This window comes from Coregonus lavaretus (assembly GCF_964263955.1).
Source record: "Coregonus lavaretus genome assembly, chromosome: 29".
Lineage (NCBI taxonomy): Eukaryota > Metazoa > Chordata > Actinopteri > Salmoniformes > Salmonidae > Coregonus > Coregonus lavaretus.
The window spans coordinates 10,518,178-10,539,368 of record NC_140016.1 but is presented as its reverse complement, the minus strand read 5'-3'; the positions used below and the strand labels follow the sequence as shown (position 1 = coordinate 10,539,368).

The 21,191-nt window shown below is 40.6% G+C and overlaps 3 protein-coding genes across 3 annotated transcripts in view; 2 read left to right on the top strand and 1 right to left on the bottom strand.

Annotated features, from left to right (window-relative positions):
* The first annotated feature begins 252 nt into the window (after window positions 1-252).
* Window positions 253-6,883, top strand: LOC311104771 (calcium-binding protein 39-like). The gene is made up of 8 exons (XM_084146673.1): window positions 253-442; window positions 1,392-1,563; window positions 1,868-2,032; window positions 2,372-2,490; window positions 2,733-2,901; window positions 3,123-3,248; window positions 4,907-5,050; window positions 5,837-6,883. Exons 2-8 carry the CDS (start codon window positions 1,447-1,449, stop codon window positions 6,026-6,028), a joined length of 1,032 nt encoding a protein of 343 aa, XP_084002799.1. The 5' UTR covers window positions 253-442; window positions 1,392-1,446; the 3' UTR covers window positions 6,029-6,883.
* Window positions 6,884-9,166: 2,283 nt separating this feature from the next.
* Window positions 9,167-10,931, bottom strand: ccdc160 (coiled-coil domain containing 160). Its single transcript, XM_084146672.1, has 2 exons — window positions 10,852-10,931; window positions 9,167-10,314 (listed from the first exon to the last, which is right to left on the bottom strand). Exon 2 carries the CDS (start codon window positions 10,307-10,309, stop codon window positions 9,296-9,298), a length of 1,014 nt encoding a protein of 337 aa, XP_084002798.1. The 5' UTR covers window positions 10,310-10,314; window positions 10,852-10,931; the 3' UTR covers window positions 9,167-9,295.
* A 6,707-nt stretch (window positions 10,932-17,638) lies between these two features.
* Window positions 17,639-21,191, top strand: part of LOC311105331 (glypican-3-like) — a gene marked incomplete at both ends in the record, with an annotated part of 241,441 nt that continues 237,888 nt past the window's right edge. Inside the window, one exon of the mRNA XM_084147449.1 lies at window positions 17,639-17,804. Coding sequence (XP_084003575.1) covers window positions 17,639-17,804 — 166 coding nt within the window. The remainder of the gene's footprint in view (window positions 17,805-21,191) is intronic.

Sequence of the window (21,191 nt, the reverse complement as noted above, 5' to 3'; positions counted from 1 at the left end):
GTTTATTGCAACTGGTACATAAATGCTTGCTATGGCTGGTTAGGTCTAGTCTATGAGACCAGGCTGTGCTATAATGTATCCTCAAATAGTTACATTTGTTACTGTAATCGGAAGAAATTATACTTTTTGATACATTTAACCATATCAATGCAACTTTGTTGCAATTTTTTGGTTGGGGGATTAGGGGCGTGTCGTTCCATCATTTCGGTTTGATTGGTTTAAATATTTTGTCATAACATACCCGCCCCTCTTCCCCAGAACTAGGAGAAAGGGGAAGTAGTCTGACAATAATTAGCCAGCAGAAATACTTTTTAGGTCACGAGAAAATAGCTATGAAGTTAATAAATAGGTGTAGTGTATAGGTTTAGTATAAGTTACCTTTAAAAATCCTACATTTCCCACAGGATATTTTAACAATTTTCGAGGTCGCCTTCTAAACTTGGTGAGTGTCAAAGAAATCTAGCGTGTTAACGAGCTGACGTTAGCTTGCTTGCTAAACTAGCTCGCTAGCTAGCAAGCCAGCTGCGAGTTTGCTAATCGCTCGTCCCTTTAATCTGTATATTAACCTATATTACAGTGACATCTAGCTTGCTAACGTTAGCAAACTTGACTGTTAGCTTGCAAGATAGCTAACTAACTAGCAACTCTCTGAACATTGTATTTTACTAATGTGTTACCGTGGTTATATCAACTTGATTCAGATTAATGTACCTAGCCATATTAGCTAGCTAGCCAAGATGAGAACTTGACTTGTTAACCTTAGCCAGCTAGCTGTCAGTGTCGTATAGGTTAAGGCACAATGTCAGCAAACTAAGCTATCCATCCAAAAGAAGAGTAGCTAGCTAGATAGCTAGCTAACCAAAATCAGCTCAAGCTAATCCTCAACAAACCCATTGCCACGGTCTATTGAGTGACACACCGGATATTACTTTGGAAAAGCACCAATGACCCATATAATAGTTTCCCTGTGGCTATGGGTGTGAACTAGCCCAGTAACGTTACAGATAGACACCTAGCTACCTACCTAACCTGCATTCTAACTCAATACCTACCTGCATTCGATTTGACCCAGTTGATTGCTAGGATCTGATCATTCTGTTTTCTATTATCTGACCACCAGTTATGTAACTGACAATGTGGCCTACAGGGATGCATAGTTACGGGATGAGCAAATATGCCATTGTCAGTATAGGAATTGATCAGTTACTTACCATGGAGTTCTGTAAAGTGTGTAACAACATCACTTAAAATGTGGATCTTTCAGTGAAGGAAAAGGCCAAGTCGCAGAACTGTTGATGTCATGATGATCTCAGTCAGACCTGTAGTTTCATAATATCAAAGCAGTGTATTGATGTAATAGCTCATCATTCGTCTGTTATCAATTTTATCAGAAGGGAAAGCGGTGCCTTACTTCCACTCTACAGCCTGACTCATCTCCTTGTCACCATGCCGTTCCCCTTCGGGAAGTCTCAGAAGAACCCAGCGGAGATTGTGAAGAGTCTGAAGGAGAACGTGGCTTACTTGGAAAAGCTGGATGCGGCAGAAAGCAAAAAATGTGAAAAGGTCAGGTGATACCTGTGGACTGCTGTTTTGAGAGCACACTAGAAATTGTCTGTGGGCATTTGTTGGTTAAAGTTGGTCTTTCACATAGAAGCATCCAGACTGCAACATCATATAGCAATGTTGGGAGAATCATTGGATGCTTCCGAAATGGCACCCTAATCCCTACATAGTGTGCTACCTTTGACCAGAGACCTATATGGGTTCTGGTTAAAAGTAATTCACTATAGTATAGGGAATAGGGTGCCATTTCAGACGCAGCCCTTGATTAACTAAGCGCTGTTCCCTCATATCTTCTTGTCTCCAGGTTGCAGAGGAGGTGTCTAAGAACCTGTCATCTCTGAAAGAGGTGCTCTGTGGTTCAGGGGACAAGGAGCCCCAAACGGAGGCTGTGGCCCAACTGGCCCAGGAGCTGTACAACACCAACCTCCTCATTGCTCTCATTTCAAACCTGCAGAGGATTGATTTTGAGGTGGGGAAATGTTCTAGCTATTAGCTTTGTACGGGGGGTGAAATTGATTCTTCATACTAGAGTAGTTCATAGTGGATAGTTCAAATCAATACAGAAGAGGGAGGAGCATAAACACGATGTGATCACACATCACACACCACTGTTTGATTGAAGTGTTTGAGAGGTCCGCACACACAATATTTCTGCTCCACAGTGCTTTAGTCCTACACCCAAATGCAGAGGGACTTGGGGAGCCACGGTATTTTGTGTGTGGGCCTTTCATTCCTTTATCAGTGTTTTTTTGGATGTGCATATCACCCTCCTTCATTGATTGTAATGTTTCTCATTGTTGTCCTCCAGGGAAAGAAGGATGTGGTCCATCTGTTCAGCAACATTGTGCGGCGCCAGATTGGCACCCGTACGCCCACGGTTGAGTATATCTCCTCACACCCACAGATCCTCTTCATGCTGCTGAAAGGGTGAGTCTCAAAGCTGCCCATCTGTTAGATCAGTTAGATAAGCAAGAAGCAAGGATTTATATATTTTATTTAGGTATGTCCCCATTAAGTTAAGTTGTAGGCGCTTAACTCACCTGTTTGTTCATTTACAGACCCCCATACATACATCCACAACATATACTATATGAATAATTCTTCATCACCATCAAAACACACCCACATATTAAGATTGAGTTCTAGTGGCATGAATCCCAACTTTGCAGGTATGAGAGTGCGGAGGTGGCTCTGAACTGTGGGGTGATGTTAAGGGAGAGCCTGCGTCATGAGCCCCTGGCACGCACAATTCTCTTCTCTGAGGACTTCTACTGCTTCTTCCGCTATGTAGAGTTCTCCACCTTCGACATCGCCTCAGACGCTTTCGCTTCATTCAAGGTAAACGACTGCTTTTCTCATGGCTTTATGTCCTGTGTGCTAAGCCTTGTCCGAGCCAGAACGGCCCATAGGGCAGGAGGTGCATCTCCTGTTTCTGTAGTGTGAGGCAGCTTGATGTACTGTGAAGTACATCCCCTGTACAGGACGCTAGTGTGCGTAGTATGTCATGTTATTTCTATGTTATGTAATATCCTGTTCTTTTCTCTCAAATGTGTTGCTAGGATCTTCTCACGAGACACAAGATTATGTGTGCAGATTTTCTGGAGACCAATTATGACCGGGTGTTTACAGAATATGAGAAGCTACTGCATTCTGAGAATTATGTCACCAAACGGCAGTCCTTAAAGGTACTTTCTGTTATCACTGTGCCACCAAACCCAACATTTAAAGTTTGTTTTGACCTCTCACGTGAATCATTGATGATGTTCTTCTGTAACAGAAATACAGTTACATTACAGCCTTATTCTAAAATGGATTAAATCGTTTCCCCCCCTCATCAATCTACACACAATAATGACAAAGCAAAAACAGGTTTTTACATAAGTATTCAGACCCTTTACTCAATACTTTGTGGAAGAATCTTTGGCAGTGATTACAGCCTCGATTCTTCTTGCGTATGAAGCTACAAGCTTGGCACACCTGTATTTGGTGAGTTTCTCCCGTTCTTCTCTGCAGATCCTCGCAAGCTCTGTCAGGTTGGATGGGGAGCATCGCTGCACAGCTATTTCTAGGTCTCTCCAGAGATGTTAGATCGAGTTCAAGTCTGGGCTCTGGCTGGGCCACTCAAGGACATTCAGAGACTTGTCCCGAAGCCACTACTGCGTTGTCTTGGCTGTGTGCTTAGGGTCGTTGTCCTGTTGGAAGGTGAACCTTCGCCCCAGTCTGAGGTCCTGAGCGCTCTGGAGCAGGACCTCACTGTGCTTTGCTCCGTTCATCTTTGCCTTGATCCTGACTAGTCTCCCAGTCCTTGCCGCTGAAAAACATTCCCACAGCATGATGCTGCCACCACCGTGCTTCACCGTAGGGATGGTGCCAGGTTTCCTCCAGATGTGACGCTTGGCATTCAGGCCAAATAGTTAAATCTTGGTTTCATCAGACCAGAGAAGCTTGTTTCTCATGGTCTGAGAGTCCTTTAGGTGCCTTTTGGCAAACTCCAAGCAGACTGTTATGTGCATTTTACTGAGGAGTGGCTTCCGTCTGGCCTCTCTATCATAAAGGCATGATTGGTGGAGTGCTGCAGAGATGGTTGTCCTTCTGGAAAGTTCTCCCATCTCCACAGAGGAACTCTGGAGCTCTGTCAGACTGACCATCAGGTTCTTGGTCACCTCCCTGACCAAGGCCCTTCTCCCTCGATTGCTCAGTTTGGCCGGGTGGCCAGCTCCAGGAAGAGTCTTGTTCGTTCCAAACTTCTTCCATTTAAGAATGATGGAGGCCACTGTGTTCTTGGGAACCTTCAATGCTGCAGAAATGTTTTGGTACCCTTCCCCATATCTGTGCCTCGACACAATCCTGTCTCAGAGCTGTACGGACAATTCCTTCAACCTCATTGCTTGGTTTTTGCTCTGACATGCACTGTCAACTGTGGGACATTATAAAGAGGTGTGTGCCTTTCCAAATCATGTCCAATCAATTGAATTTACCACAGGTGGATTCCAATCAAGTTGTAGAAACATCTCAAGGATGATCAATGGAAACAGGATGCACATGAGCTCAATTTCGAGTCTCATAGCAAAGGGTTTGAATACTAAATAAGGTATATATTTATTAATTTTTATACATTTGCAAACATTTCTAAAAACCTGTTTTCACTTTATCATTATGGGGTATTGTGTGTAGATTGATGAAGGAAAACATGTATTTAATAAATTTTAGAATGAGGCTGTAACGTAAGAAAATGTGGGGAAAGTGAAGGGGTCTGAATACTTTCCGAGTGCGCCGTATCTGCCTAACTTATCCTAAAAACAATGATGACCCTTTTTCTATTACTAACCAAAGTGTTTTGCAGCTCCTGGGAGAGCTTCTTCTGGACAGACACAACTTCACTGTGATGACCAAGTACATCAGCCGGGCTGAGAACTTGAAGCTGATGATGAACATGCTGAGAGACAACAGCCGCAACATTCAGTTCGAGGCCTTCCACGTATTCAAGGTGTGTAGACATGTTTGAGGCCATCCACGTCTTCAAGGTGTGTAGACATGTTGTATTCGTGGAGAGGCCCAGGCTGAGGGTGCAGATTCTGGCCTCATTCTCTGCCTGTCCTACTTTCCACCGTTTTGGGTTACTTGACATAAAATACATATTATTAACATTTACATCCCCTATACAAGGTGTCCAAAGCGTTCCACAGGGATGCTGGCCCATGTTGACTCCAATGCTTCCCACAGTTGTGTCAAGTTGGCTGGAAGTCCTTTGGGTGGTGGACCATTCTTGATACACACGGGAAACTGTTGAGTGTGAAAAACCCGGCAGTGTTGCAGTTCTTGACACAAACCGGTGCGCCTGGCACCCTGTTCAAAGGCACTTAAATATTTAGTCTTGCCCATTCACCCTCTGTATGGCACACATACACAATCCACGTCTCATTTGTCTCAAGGCTTAAAGATCCTTCTTTAACCAGCCTCCTCCCATTCATCTACACTGATTTGAAGTGGATTTATGAAGTGACAATAGTAAGGGATCATAGCTTTCACCTGGATTCACCTGGTCAGTCTATGTTATGGAAAGAGCAGGTGTTCCTAATGTTTTGTACACTCAGTGTATACTAAGGTACATTAACCAGGTAGTGTATACTAAGGTACATTAACCAGGTGACCAACTACAATAGATTGTCACGCTGTAGCACCATTAAATTCAATAGATCTTTATTGTCCCTGAAGCATCAAAATAATTATAGGTACGTAAAACCTAACCCTGATCTGTCCTGTCTGGTCCTAGGTGTTTGTGGCCAACCCCAACAAGACCCAGCCGGTGCTGGACATCCTGCTGAAGAACCAGGCCAAGTTGGTGGACTTCTTGAGCCACTTCCAGACAGACCGCTCCGAGGACGAGCAGTTCTGCGACGAGAAGAATTACCTGATCAAGCAGATCCGCGACCTGAAGAGGCCCACACCACCAGAGGAGGCATGAGGGGACAGGCAGGGGGACACCACCAGAGGAGGCATGAGGGGACCGGCAGGGGGACACCACCAGAGGAGGCAGGAGGACACCACCAGAGGAGGCATGAGGGGACAGGCAGGGGGACACCACCAGAGGAGGCATGAGGGGACAGGCAGGGGGACACCACCAGAGGAGGCATGAGGGGACAGGCAGGGGGACACCACCAGAGGAGGCATGAGGGGACAGGCAGGGGGACACCACCAGAGGAGGCATGAGGGGACAGGCAGGGGGACACCACCAGAGGAGGCATGAGGGGACAGGCAGGGGGACACCACCAAAGCACAGGTAGTGGTGATGCTGGTGATGTTAGTTGGGGCCTTGGAGCATTCGGAGAAAGAATGATAGTGCGAGAGAGGCATGCTTGATTAGAATCCATTACTCTGCCCTTCAAACATAGGAACAATATACTTAAAAGTCCCCCCTCATTCCTTTTAAGTTTTCTAATGCTCATGTGGGAATGGAGGTGATTTTGAGGCGCACGCAACAAGAGTGACCCGAGAACTGTTAGTTAAACCATAGAGCTATTTCAGCCAATAGGTATGAAATAAATGCACTTAGTCAGGTGATGGTATATTGAACCTTAAACACACCGTTAGCCTCTTTTAATAAGCACAGTAGCACACCTGAGCCATTTCCTGGGAAACCAGGATAAGTGGTCAACATAAAACCGAATACTCTCTCCCTGACACAGGCACAGACTCTCCCCAACACAGACTCCCCAAACCTTACAGGAACTTTTAAATGGATTTGTAAGCTTTTAAAGACAGATGTCCTATATGATCGTTTAGGAATTAGAATATACAAATAAAGATATTATTTTGCTGGGGTTGTTCAGTTAACATTTATTTTGTAGCTGTCTTGTTTCTGACACCATACTTAACTAATTCCATTATATCTTGGTTTATTGCTTATCTTGGGATTGACTCTTGGGTCTGAGTAGGTAATTGTAGTCTTTAGTTGATAACACGGTAATTATCTTCAGTCCAGCTCCTAACGACATACAAAGTGACAATGGACGGCTCAAAGACGTGATTCCGCAGCAACTGTTATCCTAATAGGAGCCATCCAACAGAGATTACAGTAAAAAACTATGTGAAAACTTAAATCAATTAGATGTTAGTAGGGCCCAGGCTAGTGGACTATAATAGAACCTAAAGATGGTTTTAGTAGGGCCCAGGCTAGTGGACTATAATAGAACCTAAAGATGGTTTTAGTAGGGCCCAGGCTAGTGGACTATAATAGAACCTAAATATGGTTTTAGTAGGGCCCAGGCTAGGCTGCAGGGTTACAGGGTTACCTTAGGCAGCCATCCATTCTTTAGTCTGATTGATCCCAATGATAGCACTCACTCTTTCCCTGGCACAGACGCTCGCTAGTTTTCATGTGCAGTTAGGAACTGGTGTAAGTTAGGAAGGTGTTTTTTCTTTTAGAAATGATCACTAAATAATATTAAGATGAGATGTACCCTCCAACCATATTGCTAACACATAGTATCGATGGGACAAGAGTAATACAACACAAAAGTTACACTGTACTGTTTAAGAGGAGCCGGATCTGCCCAGTCCTGATACTCTAGTAGACATTGGCCTACCGTGAGCTGCATGCTGCCTCAGGCCTTCTCTCAGGCAGCCAGACGCACTGGTCAGGAAGCCACAGAATGCACATAATGACCTGCATTGTCAAATGAGCCAATTGGGATTATGTATGTTGTATCCATTGCACCTAATTGGCCACATTCCTCAATTCTCTACTCATGGTTAGGACCTATCAATACCTCAATCAATAATTACATTGTATGTTGTCCAGATGAATTACAAAATGGGATTATCATGAAATAACAGCATTTTGCCTTACCTGGTGTCACTTAAATTGCATAATAACAGATTACAAAAAAAGATGGTGTCTGTTTGCACAATTTTCTAGTATATACCTCATGGGGTTTTGAGTTCACAAGGGCTGTGTTCTCTACTTTCCTTGACAATATATTTTATTTGATATTTTGGAAAAAGAGCAGTGGTTTCTATTATACATGCTAAATAAATCAATGTTTTTGTTTTAACTTCAACAGGGAGTGGGATCTGGTTTTCTTTTAGGGGAAAACCAGGCTTTTCAACTAAATGTATTAGTTGGGTGCCTCAAATGTCAATTCATATTGAATAAGAGGATTGGCCCCACAAAAGTATGAATGTTGCCTTACTTTCAGAATTGTAATTTGATTGTGAAGACCATGTATGTGGAGGTATAAACCTCTCAATCTTCTTAATCAAAGTTAATAAAGGGGGCAGTGCTTGACTTGACTGAGAGAGTTGCCAGTACTGTTTACATTTAGGTGCAGGAGCTCCACAATACTTTTGAGCTAATATTCTATATGAGGAACAGGAGCTCAAGCAGTAGAAAAATGGAGGTGCTGGTACTCAGCTCTGGTGAGCTCCTACTCAAAGTCGAGGACTGATGAGGGAGAAAATAATGCATTTCAAGTCCCAAACTACGGCAATTTCTCAGGCACAGATTAAATCAATAAATGATTAACTACAAATGTGAAAAAACTGCAAATGTGATTTAATGAATATAGATAAACCTTGAATGGAATACATATTAACTATTCCAGGACTTTTTACTAAAAGTGCAGTTTAGTCTGGAAGTACTGTAGGCTTAATCTCATTCATTGTAATCAGACTATTATTTATTGGAATTCCAGATCACCTGTGTTGTGGTAAACCAACCATTTAATCAGTGTTTGATCAAAACTTTAAACTGAATAATTTATTGGAGGAAATAAAATATAAAGCAAAACATTTCTGATCATTTTCAGACTTGTGATTATTTGGCTAGTATAATAACTCAATGACAAAATAAAAATATCAAAGATTTCTCAAGGCGAAATTATTTTTGGGTGATTCAGAATTCAAACTGTAAAATGTATGTTGTGCTTTACTTTTTCACTCTGTTGCCTTCCTATTTTCCCATAGGCTTTGTGTTTCTGATTATTTTCTTTATTTACTGTGGGAGAGGATTAAATGTGTACATAGCTTTATTTTAAAAGGTGAAAGTGTGGAAGCATATATACAAATAAAATTTTAAGACACCACATTGTTTTTGTTTTTTATTACAGTAAGGACAATCCAGCATACAGTATTTCCACCAATATGTCATTGGAGAGGCTACAAACAGCATTTTTGCAGAATGTTTTTGTGAGTTTGTTAAAAACGGGACAAAAAAGTGTCTAGCAACTCTTTGCTAAATGTGTGCAATCTTCTCTGTCAGTGTATGTGTTGTGCCCTGTGATGGGTTATTGAAGTGCCTGCGCAGGAATTCCAAGGCAGTGTAGCTGCGTGTGTGGCTCTCCTTCTCCAGCTTCAGCTGAGTCTTGGTCTCCTCCAGGTCTCTCTGCAGCCTCTGTAGAGCTATATCATGCTCCAACCGCGAGACCTCCTCCTGCCTCTGTACCTCAATCGTCAGCTGCTTTCCAAGCCTCTCGATATCCAACGCCAAGGTCTCATTCTCCCTCCTGACTTCCTGCACTTCTTTTGACACTTTTTTCAGTTTCTCACGCAGCCTCATCTTCTCCTCCGTGATGTCTTTGGCCTGGGTTGCTTGTGCCTGAAGCTGGACAGCCATCTTGTGTCCCTCTGCCTGCAGTGCGTCCACATGCAGGGCCCTCCGTGCAGCCTCCTGCCTGGCCAGGCCCAGCTGCTCCTCCCGCTCCTCCAGCAGGCCCTGCAGACACTTCCTCTCCTTCCCCTGCATCTGGGCCTCCGCCATTGCTTCACTCAGCTTAGCCCTCATCCTGCATCTGTCCTCCTCCATCTCATGGATAGCCTTCCGCAGGACCCCAATGTCCTGGATGTTCCAGATACACCTACTTCTCTCCACCTCTCCGTCCCAGCCATGGTCTCCCCCTTGATTCCTGTGGCCTTCATGCTCAGAGCTCAACTCCCCTATCTCCTTCTGCAAGTCGTCCTTGATGATCTTCTGGAATGGCGCTTCCTTTCTCCTCTGCGCCTCTTTGTGTTGTACTATCTGTAGAGTAGTCTTGTAGATGTCCTGCCTACGGAGTCTCCTCTGAGAGGATAATGATGATGATGGCTCTGTTACCTTGACGGCTCCAGCCTTCCCGGACCCACAGATATTGTTCTCCCCCACCAGAGTCAACAGGGAGAAGTGAGGAGGAAACAGTGTCTCCACCCAGTGACAGTCCTCTGATTCACAATCAAATTTCAGTGAGTTGTCTCCCCTCTCTTTCTCAACCATGGTCTCTAATAAGGGTTGAAAGATAAAATGTTAATATCATTGGTTAACTTTATATAACTTTCATGAATAAGCCGCATGTGTCTAAGACAATTTTCCTGTTGGGGACATTAAAGTTCATCCTATCCTATTAGAAATGCTTTAAATTATTATAAATGTTTTAAATCCTTATGAATGTGTGATACTTAAAATGTTTATAAATGTTTACAAATTAATGAAATAGATTTTAAATAGGCCTACTCCTATATTAATAATAAACTGTGTAGCCTACATTGTTTTAAATAGTTTATCCATGCTTATTTATTCATGAAAAATATAACATTGTTAATCGCATGTTTAATAGTGATATATATATTATGGTTGTATATCTTCCTTTCTTTTTGGATTAAATAGGAATAGCCTATTTTTTGGGATACATTTAAAACCGCTGCCATTAGCTACAAGGTTGGCTAAAAAGCCTACATGTTCATCTAAATTGACAAAGAACTAGTTTAGCATGCTTAGTTATAATTATTTTTAATTGAAACAATTAAAAGTGCTAGTACCTTTATGTATTGAAATCTAGAGGAATGATTGCGTTAGTTTATTGCTTCGCTAGTGCTGTGGCTGTAGCTAGCTACTAGGCAACTTCCTTGACTACATTGTGACCAAAGGATTATGTTTCAGGAAGTAAAGCTGAGGGCGGGAATTTTCGAACTGAAGCCAGATATACTGTATATAATGAGGAGATGGTCTAGATCCAGTCCTAACAACGAGAGTCGTCCCAAAGGCGGGAAGGCAGGCGGTTTGCATATCGGTCTGCTTATTGCTGTGTTCAGATTTATGACAGGAGTGGACCCTTTCGCTTCGCCTCTTCCTCTCTGCTGAAGTTTAGCGAGCGCCGGTTGGATCAAAACCGACGAGAAAAAAAAAGTCTCACGAGAATAAATCATGTTTCGCTGTGATGACCATAGAATACCATCACATTTAAACAGTCCTACATGTGCATTATATTAATTAAATAGAACACCAATTTGAACAGTGATAATATTCATCATATTTAACCTATTGCCTATCATAAGTTTCCTTTCATTTAATTGAATATCTAAAGGAAATGTTGTTTATGCTGTTTCCTCTTTGTTTTAACCCGTCTAGTGAGTTTATTCGATAATTCGTAAATTACATTATTTCGAAAAATAACTATACTACTCTACTGATCTCAGTATCTTTTGATAATAAAGAATATAAGTAATGTAACTTTATATTTTGGATTGGACTTTAATAGCCTACCTGGGTTATTGTACATTAGCAAAAATAATCTTAATAACCTATTTCGATCCACTCAAGGTGCTGAATGAGAATAGACGCACACATCCAGGAAGCTGTTCTTTTTTTGACACACTCCTGGTGAATGTGAGGTTGTTGACTAGGGCCATACAATAGACAAGGTATGCCATGCTCCTCCACCAGACGACACGTTTCAATCTTGCTTGCTTGAACCATGGACATGCTATATATAGAGACTGTAAGTCTCCACTGAATGATTTAGTTGTGAAAGCTGTTTTGCAAAATTTCACAATTTCTGCATCTTCGAAATATTTCAGTGCTTGTCTTTTTCATTATTGGAGTAAAGGTAGCTTCAATGTGAATTCCTTTGTACCCACCTCTGTTGTTATGTTTACATATTTTACTGACTTTTGCTGAACTAACCCAAAAGTTTAGAGAGACAATTGAAATAATCCCAATCCACTGATTATAATAGCCTATTTATGTGTATATATACACTTTCCATCATTCTTAATCATACTTAGTAATAAGATCTAAGTTGTAGTCTTATAATAGATCAAACTACTGATTTATTGGAAAGAAAAACAAAGATCAAACAATAGGAACCAATATGCAGAAACGTGCCAAAGTGATAAACTATTTCGCTAAAGGTATGTCTTGTAGATTCATTCATTTAATTCGAATATGGATATGTGATCAACAACTTATAATTTAAACATTCAAAGGACCAATAGGCTACTTTGAGAATCCTTAAATAAAAGCGAGGGATATATCTACAACCTTATAGAGGGCAAACAACTTACCTAACAAATTCGTTTTGAATGACACAACCATTGATGTATACAGTGATATAACATTCTTAAATGTTATTAAGTTAAATACATCTATATTAGCCAATCTACTACGTATCTATTAAGATGATAAAGCTACTTTTTAAATGTGTTTCTCCTTAAACAGCATAGGCCCCTACTTAATCAATAAGAATGTGTTGAGTCTGGCTGGCTAGTCTTGCAAGTGGGTTAAAGTTCAATGGGACAGTACCTTCACAATGAAATCAAATACAACATTCGAGTTGTTGGTCAATCAGTGAAACATTATCTTGAAGCATTTCCTGACAGATTTAAGAGATAACAGGCCAATAACTTGTGAGAAAAAAGATGCACTTTAACAATAGCCCCTAACTCAAAGATTACATACAACAACACGCGGGAATGTTGAGTTTAGAGTGTTCTTTGAGGCCGCTGATAATTGCGCTTCTTTAGACCGGTTTGGTGTGGGGGTAGGGTTTACAGGGGTTACAGGTCACACTCTTTTACCATAGGATTTAATGGAGGGCAGAGCGAGATGGACAATGAAACAAGTTTATTTACATTTTGAGGTAAACATTTGATTTTCATAGTTAGTGTTTGAACATTTTCAAATAGTCTGCTAAATATCTGTGTATATTTAGGACATATAGGCCTACACAAGATAATGTATCGTCTGAACTAATTTCCCCACCCCCAAGCAGAAAAAAACCCCTGCAAAATAGATGCTCATACAATTTCATGCATGGCAAACCTTTTTGTTGTCATTTTAGCAGAGCCAGAATGGCTGAAGTTGAAAATACTACATCTGCGTGGCAAGGTACATTATACTTATAAGAACACTCGCTTATGTTGAGAATAGTTGTTGCTTCTGTTTTCAAATGCGCCACCACAATTCACAGGCTGACAAATGAGGTATGCATCTCATCTTCCGTTATTTACTTGGTAAGTATTCCTTAGAGGACACATCTTTTATATGAAAATGCATAGAAATTGTGTTTTAACTTCATGTTTTATCTGGCAAGTTATTAGTGTAATATCTAGCATATTCCATATGGTGTCTGTAGATATTTCATTGTCTAATTAGAAGTTTTGTTTTTTTTCGTTTATAAATATTTTTAGAAGGCTATTTCATGCTAGTCTAAAGCTTTTTCTTTAGAATATATACAATAACTTCAAATTAAAGTAATTAATCAAGATTAACACATTCAATATATTATAATATATATTTTTAAAATATTAGGTTATTTGTAAACACAGATCACTGCGCGCAACTTTGCTTTTGTAAAGAAAAACAACAAGGTTGTTTTGGGATCAAATTGTAGGCTACTGTTATTTAAACTGCAATTAATAAATAAAATAATTAATTAGACTTGAGTTAATTATGCAATTGTGACTAATAGCGGATGTGGTTCCCATGCTGGAAGGGTTTTTGTTGGGGAGTGAGGACTCGAGAAAGGCCCATCACATGACGATAAGTTCGCGCCTCTTTCGTAAAAGTCTCCGAGCAGTAAAGATTCAAAACAACTTAAAGGTAATACGAACAATCAAGATTCTTTATGTTTATTAACTAATTTAACAAATCAAAATGGCCTTTAGGCAATGTAGGGATGGTTTTATTCAATCTTGAATAAAAGTTTGAAACCCTTTTGCGCACGATGGTCACGCTTTGTGTGCTGGCAGACTAGCTTAGCAAACCACAAGTAGAGATTGCTCTATGTTCTACATATAATATATGAGTCATTTAAACGTTTTTTTTTAAATCATAGAATGTAAAAAAGTGTAAAGCTGGTCGGTCAAACAAACACCCTATACAGTGCGCAATAAATCGGAAGTAACCAAAACTGGACGGATAAAGGGTTAGCCACAGGTTGCTACGGCTAATTCGATAGCGCAGGAATGTGGACATACATGCTCACACTAACATATTAAATGACTAAACAAGCCACCTGTTGTATCATTCATCAATTTAAAGTAGAAACTAGCACATTGATATTTCAATTTAGATTCCAAGTCACCGTTTGGAAAGGTTGTAGGCTAATGAAGCCCCTTACACAAGCGAAATGTTATGGCAACTTTAGGCTATGGATATAATGCTTTATACTTTGGTTAGGTAAAGGTACTACGAAAATCAGTCAGTAAGGTAAAGGCAGGTAACAGGTATGTATCGAATTGATAATGTATTTCACTCTATCGCACAAATGAGTAGGCTAGCCCAGAGTGCATGACAACCAAACAATAAATTCCCTGTTTGAATTTATCATGGCGCCTGCCCTCGCCTCCCTCTCCATGCGTTATCATGATTGTAAGAACAAATCACAGTTTTAGTTTGGTTCTTAACTTTCTTTTGCCAAATCTTGTATTTGATTTAAATAGATAAACGACCTCAGTTGTTAAGTTCATAATAGCCTAACTAAATAACACGTCTATTTGAAGAAATTCATTTTTACTATTTTGTTGCTTCTTTCAGCCTGCTTATGCTATGATTCTGTAAGAACATTTAAATTGTATTACGTTAAGTGTCTTTGCAATAGCCACACTTTTTGGTGATTTGTTAGATCATCATATTTTTCCATTGAGACTTGTGTTCAGAAGTGGTTCATGTTGATGGTTCTTAAAAAATGTGTTATTCTGCTTCTCTTTATAGGTGACCTTCAAATACCATGCTGCTAAAATAGAAGGTAAACTCAGAATTACGCCATCCAATCCTCATCGAACAAAGACTGACTGTTTTCCCAACCCTAATTATTCTGGTTCTCCAGCTAAGGTGCATCTAGTGTAGTTAGTGAAATAGTCTAGTATCAACTGCCCTAGTTGCTCCTTCTGGCTGGAGCACTTGTACCCCAACTCTGGACATTTGGTGACAGCAGTTTCATCTGTTTCCTGTCACTGTTAATTTCTGACCTGTGAGCTAGCATATGTCACAATTTGGAATGAAATGTTGTATTTTGAAAACGTTTTAGTATAAAAAGTAAATACCACTACCTCACTACATGTTATTTTATATTTCTTGTATTAGTCATAACTTATCAGACTTTTTTTGAGAAGTTTGTGTCAGTTTTGTTGGGGTATTCTATGTTCTAGAATCTTCTATGATTCTATGTTGTGTTGTCCTGGCAGTTCCAAAGTGCTCACAGTGCAGGTAGTTTAAATGGACCTACTGCAGTGTGTGCACTTCAAGTATTGCCGGTCACCCTCCCTTTGAAGCTCACCACTGAGACTACCTTGGAGAGATCCATCCATGGCACATCATGGGTTTACTGTGAGTTTTGCAGGTTTGCTTTCAGCTTCTGAAAATTTCCGCTGTGCAAATCCATGCAAAACTCTCTGTACCTGAGAGACTCAACAAAAGGAGAAACCTGTAAAGAATTTCAGTTCCCCTGGGTCCCTTTGTATTGTTTCATATTGTTCAGAAAACTATAATATCCTCATGTTCTCATTCAAGTTGAACACTTTTGCTTTGTTTAAGTATACAGCAGACAATCTGTCAACGCAGCTGTTATCATGAGCTTGGTCTCAGGGATGGCAAGCATGAGGATGTGTTATCTCTGTGGGTTGGGAGAATGGATTTGCTTGGCAAGCAGTTTTTAGCTTGTTGTTTTTTTCTTGCTGTTTTCGGGTAGATGACTTTGCAATTTTAATGATGGCCAAAATCGACGAAAAAATGTGCGGTATCCATCTGTAATCCTCCAAATGTTGTGAGCAACAGCATTGTGCCATTTCTACACTTTGTTCCTTCTCTAAATTAAAAACGATCAACACAACTTCTGAAATAAAATAATGTTGAAGGGATTTTTCTGTAATTGCTTTTCCTTTAAAAATGCAACATCTGTGTAGAAGTTTGTAATTGTGAGTTGCTGTGTCATAGGAGCAGGCTGTAGAAGCTGTGGCTATAGCCAGTTCCCCACTAGATGGCAGCAGGTGCATATGGGGTGCTGCTGTATACTTGAAGAGAAAAGTGGAAAGCAAACTACAGGAGCACTCAGGATTTGACAGAATACTACCATAGTACCTATGAAATAACATAATTACAGTGTAGGTACACATTGTTACATTGTACTTGTACATGTTTGTGGTATGTGTAATTACACTTTGGAAGGCCTATTGTTATATGCGTAAGATTTATAAAGAAGGAAATGTATTATGGCTAAAACCTCATATCACCCTGGCATTATTGTTTCGTGAGTTAATTTGAAATGATGCATGCCAAACATGGTTGGCAATAAAACTACCATGTCAATGGGTATTGGGGACAAACTACCATGTCAATGGGTGTTGGGGACACTGAAAGGACTCACATAAGAGTAATTATTCCAGCTGTTAATTAGCCTAAATCCATGTGCTGTAATCCTGCTGTCTTCACACCTTGTAGACAATTTAGGGCTGTTTTCCTGGACACAGATTAAGCCTTTGGCTCTGCACCTTAATGTTTTGAAATATGTAAATGCATGCTTAAATAATTGTCATTGTTTAATGGATACAATTCGTCGGGAAATTCTAATGGGCTCAACATGGCACTTATTCCATTTTACTATTAGTATTTTTTCAGCATGTATACACATTGGCACACAATTCAGTAAAATGAAAAAGTGTTCTTATGAAGTGCATTCTTGCATGGAGCACCATTTCTGCTTTAACCTTGCATTTTATAAGCCAATAAACAGTTGAGATCCTCAGATCCTCATCAGCTCAGATAGGCTAAATTGTTTTACGTTTATCAATTGAATATACAGTGTGTACTATGTGAGCATTCATAGGATAAAGCCCACGGTGCCGGATTGTGGCGCGTGCTCTGAAGAGCGTTAACGCGCAGTCTTGATTCAGTGCTCATCCATTCTGACGGAGCCAGTTGAGAGCAAGCAGTAAGTAAAGGGGATTAGCAAATTTATCAACACCAATGTCCCGGTTTACTGTAACATTCTAAATAACAACAGCAGATATACCTACGAGTTTCTGGTATAACTGGAATAAGACTGGAACTCTGTGAGGAGAACACCTTATAACGGCACCATAGGAGGACATGCAGTTTCGCGGCGTCGGTGATCTTTTTGATTGGAAGAGCAGAAGGATGCTTATCAAATAGGGGCCAGGAGCTGCGCTGCTACCAATCCAACACAACATTATGTGTGCGCTGTTCAGTTAGTCAGTGGTCGTTAATCTTGCTGTGGGTTAAGGACTGACTTGGCACTCGGCATTTTACGCAAGGAGCTGCAGTGACGGACTAAGTTTACAAATCGGCTAAATTTTGTGCCGGTGAGCCATGGCCGGTTTTCCGCTGTCTGGCGCGCTCTTTCTGTGCGCGCTGTGCCTGCCGTCCACCCTACCCGGCGGACAGGTACCAGTGTCTCCCAGCTGCCATGAGGTACGCGCGTCATTTCAGTCTCTGCACCCGGGGTCGAAATGGGCAATGGAGATCCCAGTTTCAGGTAACTATAGCAAAACTATTTTTGGTGGCCGGCTCATTACATTATGTTTTACGTATAATTAGATGAAGTTTGATTAGACTATGAAATAGTTTGATGCCTCAGTAGGCATCTCTGAAGTTGCTAGATTTTTAATTAATTCTGTTTTAGTTTGCAATTTCATGTTGGCAAATATGCATTCTCCAAATTCCATTGAACTCTTAACGACAGGTGTACTGTGCATCATGGGCAGTGCCGGACCACCGCTATTGTTTATATGTGTATTTCACACTATGTTGAGGTAAACATCGGAATATAATAATTGTATGGATGTCAACCCCAATACATGTTCATGTCATCATCAATAATTAACTGCATTACAGTTAAAAACGACTTTTCACTACCACCACCGATTTCTCTATGCTAGCTATGCTACCACCTTATACGAACGGGAGTTAGCATTTAGCAGTCACTTCTAAACCTGAAAAGGGACTACTTCTAAATGTTATGCAGCGAGAACAGTAAAATATAGTCAAATCGGACTTAAGTAGCAACATTGTGGGCCCTTTTACAATACATAAATCCTGACGGATTTGACGAATATCCACTTTGTTAGATCAGATTTGTTGAATGTGCACCAGTCCTGTGGGATTCTATCCCACGGTCTGCGTTCCATTGACCCCTTTACCTATTAATTAGCCTACTAGAGGGGCTATGTCATAAACCCTCAAAGTTCCAGAATGGGGTGAAAATGGCCGTCGTATTGGTCAGGGAGAAATACAAACCAGTCTAATTGGAATGAATGGCAGTAGAGGCATAATCCTGATTTGATTTATGCAGGAAAATAAAATTAAGGCATGTGACATACCAGAAATTGTGTAATATAATTATTGTCAACATAAAATATTGTCATATCATTATAAATACAGTTTATACGGGATTTATACACATTTTCTATATACATTGCCTCTAAAATATATGTAAACAGACCATAAATGTCTCCATTTTAGTTTTCTTGTAAAGCTGTGAGTGATATTATATGATACAATATCAGTACTTGTTGCATTTACAACTTGTCTAAGTCCTATCATCAACTGATTTTAGCCAGTGCATGGCTGTGGATTGCATTGTTTGAATGGAATGTTGGCATATTGGTAGTCTGAGTACCGGTATCTTTAGCTAACGTTCCACTCCTTGCCACTCCTTGTCATTGCCAAAGGTTCTTTGGCACAAGACATGGAGTAGATTAGCTAAAGAGACTTGTACCCAGGCTAGCATATTGGCAGTTAATTTGAAACATTTATGGGATAATTCCTCTTAAACTGTCTGGCTAACAAACATAAATTCTTCAAATTCATTATTTTACATAATATCTTATCATAGCACTGGTAAACTATGGTTGACCAACTCCCTGACCAAAATGGCTGACCTTTATCCCATCATAAGAAGATTCATTTCCATTCTAAAATTATAATTCCTAATTCTATGGTTGTTCCTATGAATCTCTAAATTTAAATGTAGGCTGTAACTCGGGCTCCTCAACAGAAACTCAGATAATGCTTTTCATTCAACACAGAAACAAAGCAATGGTAAAACAGGTCAGTACTGCTCTGTTGAAGGATGACTGATCTAACACGAATCACCTGTAGGTCTTGCATATCCATCACACCTAGTTTGAGCACACCACATCCCCCTGTTGAGAGAGAAGAGGAGGGGAGCAGATTGACAGAACTGACAGAGGAGAGGAGAGCATCTCCTTTGGCTCTATAGGGCGCTACTCATCCGTGTTACAGGGGATGGCATAAACATGAACCAGAGTGTTATGGCCCTCAGAACATAACATCTCCTGAAAAGCTGCCTAATGATGCCAAAAGAGGACTTTATAGGGCTCTGGTCAAAAGTAGTGCGCTATATAGGGAATAGGGTGCAATTTAGGACGGAGTCTTCCACTCTTCTTTCTCCCCATTCAAAGCACTTCTCAACAATACAAAAGTACATAGAGTTGACTCTTACATCTAGCTACAGTATCACATGCATCAGCCCACACACTTTTCTAATACAGCCCTCTGGCTCACATTCTCCAACTTTCTCAGCATCCCTCAACCATGTTTTAACCATTTATTTGTGCCAGTGAAGAGCTGTGGTGGAAACATAGGAGCTTTATCGGTTGCCTCTAACTAACCATCTTTATCTGTTGCCTCTAACTAACCATCCAATGAAAATAATATTGTCAGACAGTGCCTTGAGCCAGCAATCTAGCCCAGCCTTTGTTATAACCCTAAGACCTTGGAAATGTATCTCAAATTAGAAAACCTTTTCCATTGTTACACTGGTTTTGAGCTGTTATGGGCTCAAAGCATGTATGGATTAGACATCCCAAATAGAACCGTATTCTTTATAGTGCACCCATAGTGCAGTACTTTTGACCAGAGCCTTATGGTCTATGTGGAAGTATTGCACTGTGTGGAATAAGGTGCCTCACATAGGCCCACATGGGAAAGTTAAGTTTTCAATGAAAATCACGGAAGCGGGGTACAGAAGCAATCTTTCCCCATCAAAAGCAGTTCAGCCAAGCCTGAATTCAATCAATAACGACACACATAGTTTCATTTTTTTGTATTATAACTGGATTATAGCTCCTGTCCAAATGTTGTGAATGATATTCAGTATATTCATGTCATAGTCGCTAGTCAACTCCATTACACTCCAAAGTTATTTCAACTTCAACCAGTGAATGCTAGCGATTGCTAGCTATATGATCTATTCTACCAAATCAAATCAAATTTGATTTGTCACATGCGCCTTACAGTGAAATGCTTACTTACAAGCTCTTAACAAACAATGCAGTTTTAAGAAAAATAAGTGTTAAGTAAAAAATTGATAACTAAAAAATAATTAAAGAGCAGCAGTAAAATAACAGTAGCGAGGCTATATACAGGGGGTACCGGTACAGAGTCAATGTGCGGGGGCACAGGTTAGCAGAGGTAATTGAGGTAGTATGTACATGTAGATAGAGTTAAAGTGACTATGCATAGATAATAAACAGAGAGTAGCAGCAGCGTAAAAGAGGGGGTGGGGGGAACAATGCAAATAGTCCGGGTAGCCATTTGATTAGCTGTTCAGGAGTCTTATGGCTGTTAAGAAGCCTTTTTGGACCTAGACTTGGCGCTCCGGTACCGCTTGCCGTGATCTGAGGACCCATGCCAAATATTTTCAGTCTCCTGAGGGGGAATAGGCTTTGTCATGCCCTCTTCACGACTGTCTTGGTGTGTTTGGACCATGATAGTTTTTTGGTGAAGTGGACACTAAGGAACTTGAAGCTCTCAACCTGCTCCACTACAGCCCCATCGATGACAATGGGGGTGTGCGCGGTCCTCTTTTTCCTGTAGTCCACAATCATCTCCTTTGTCT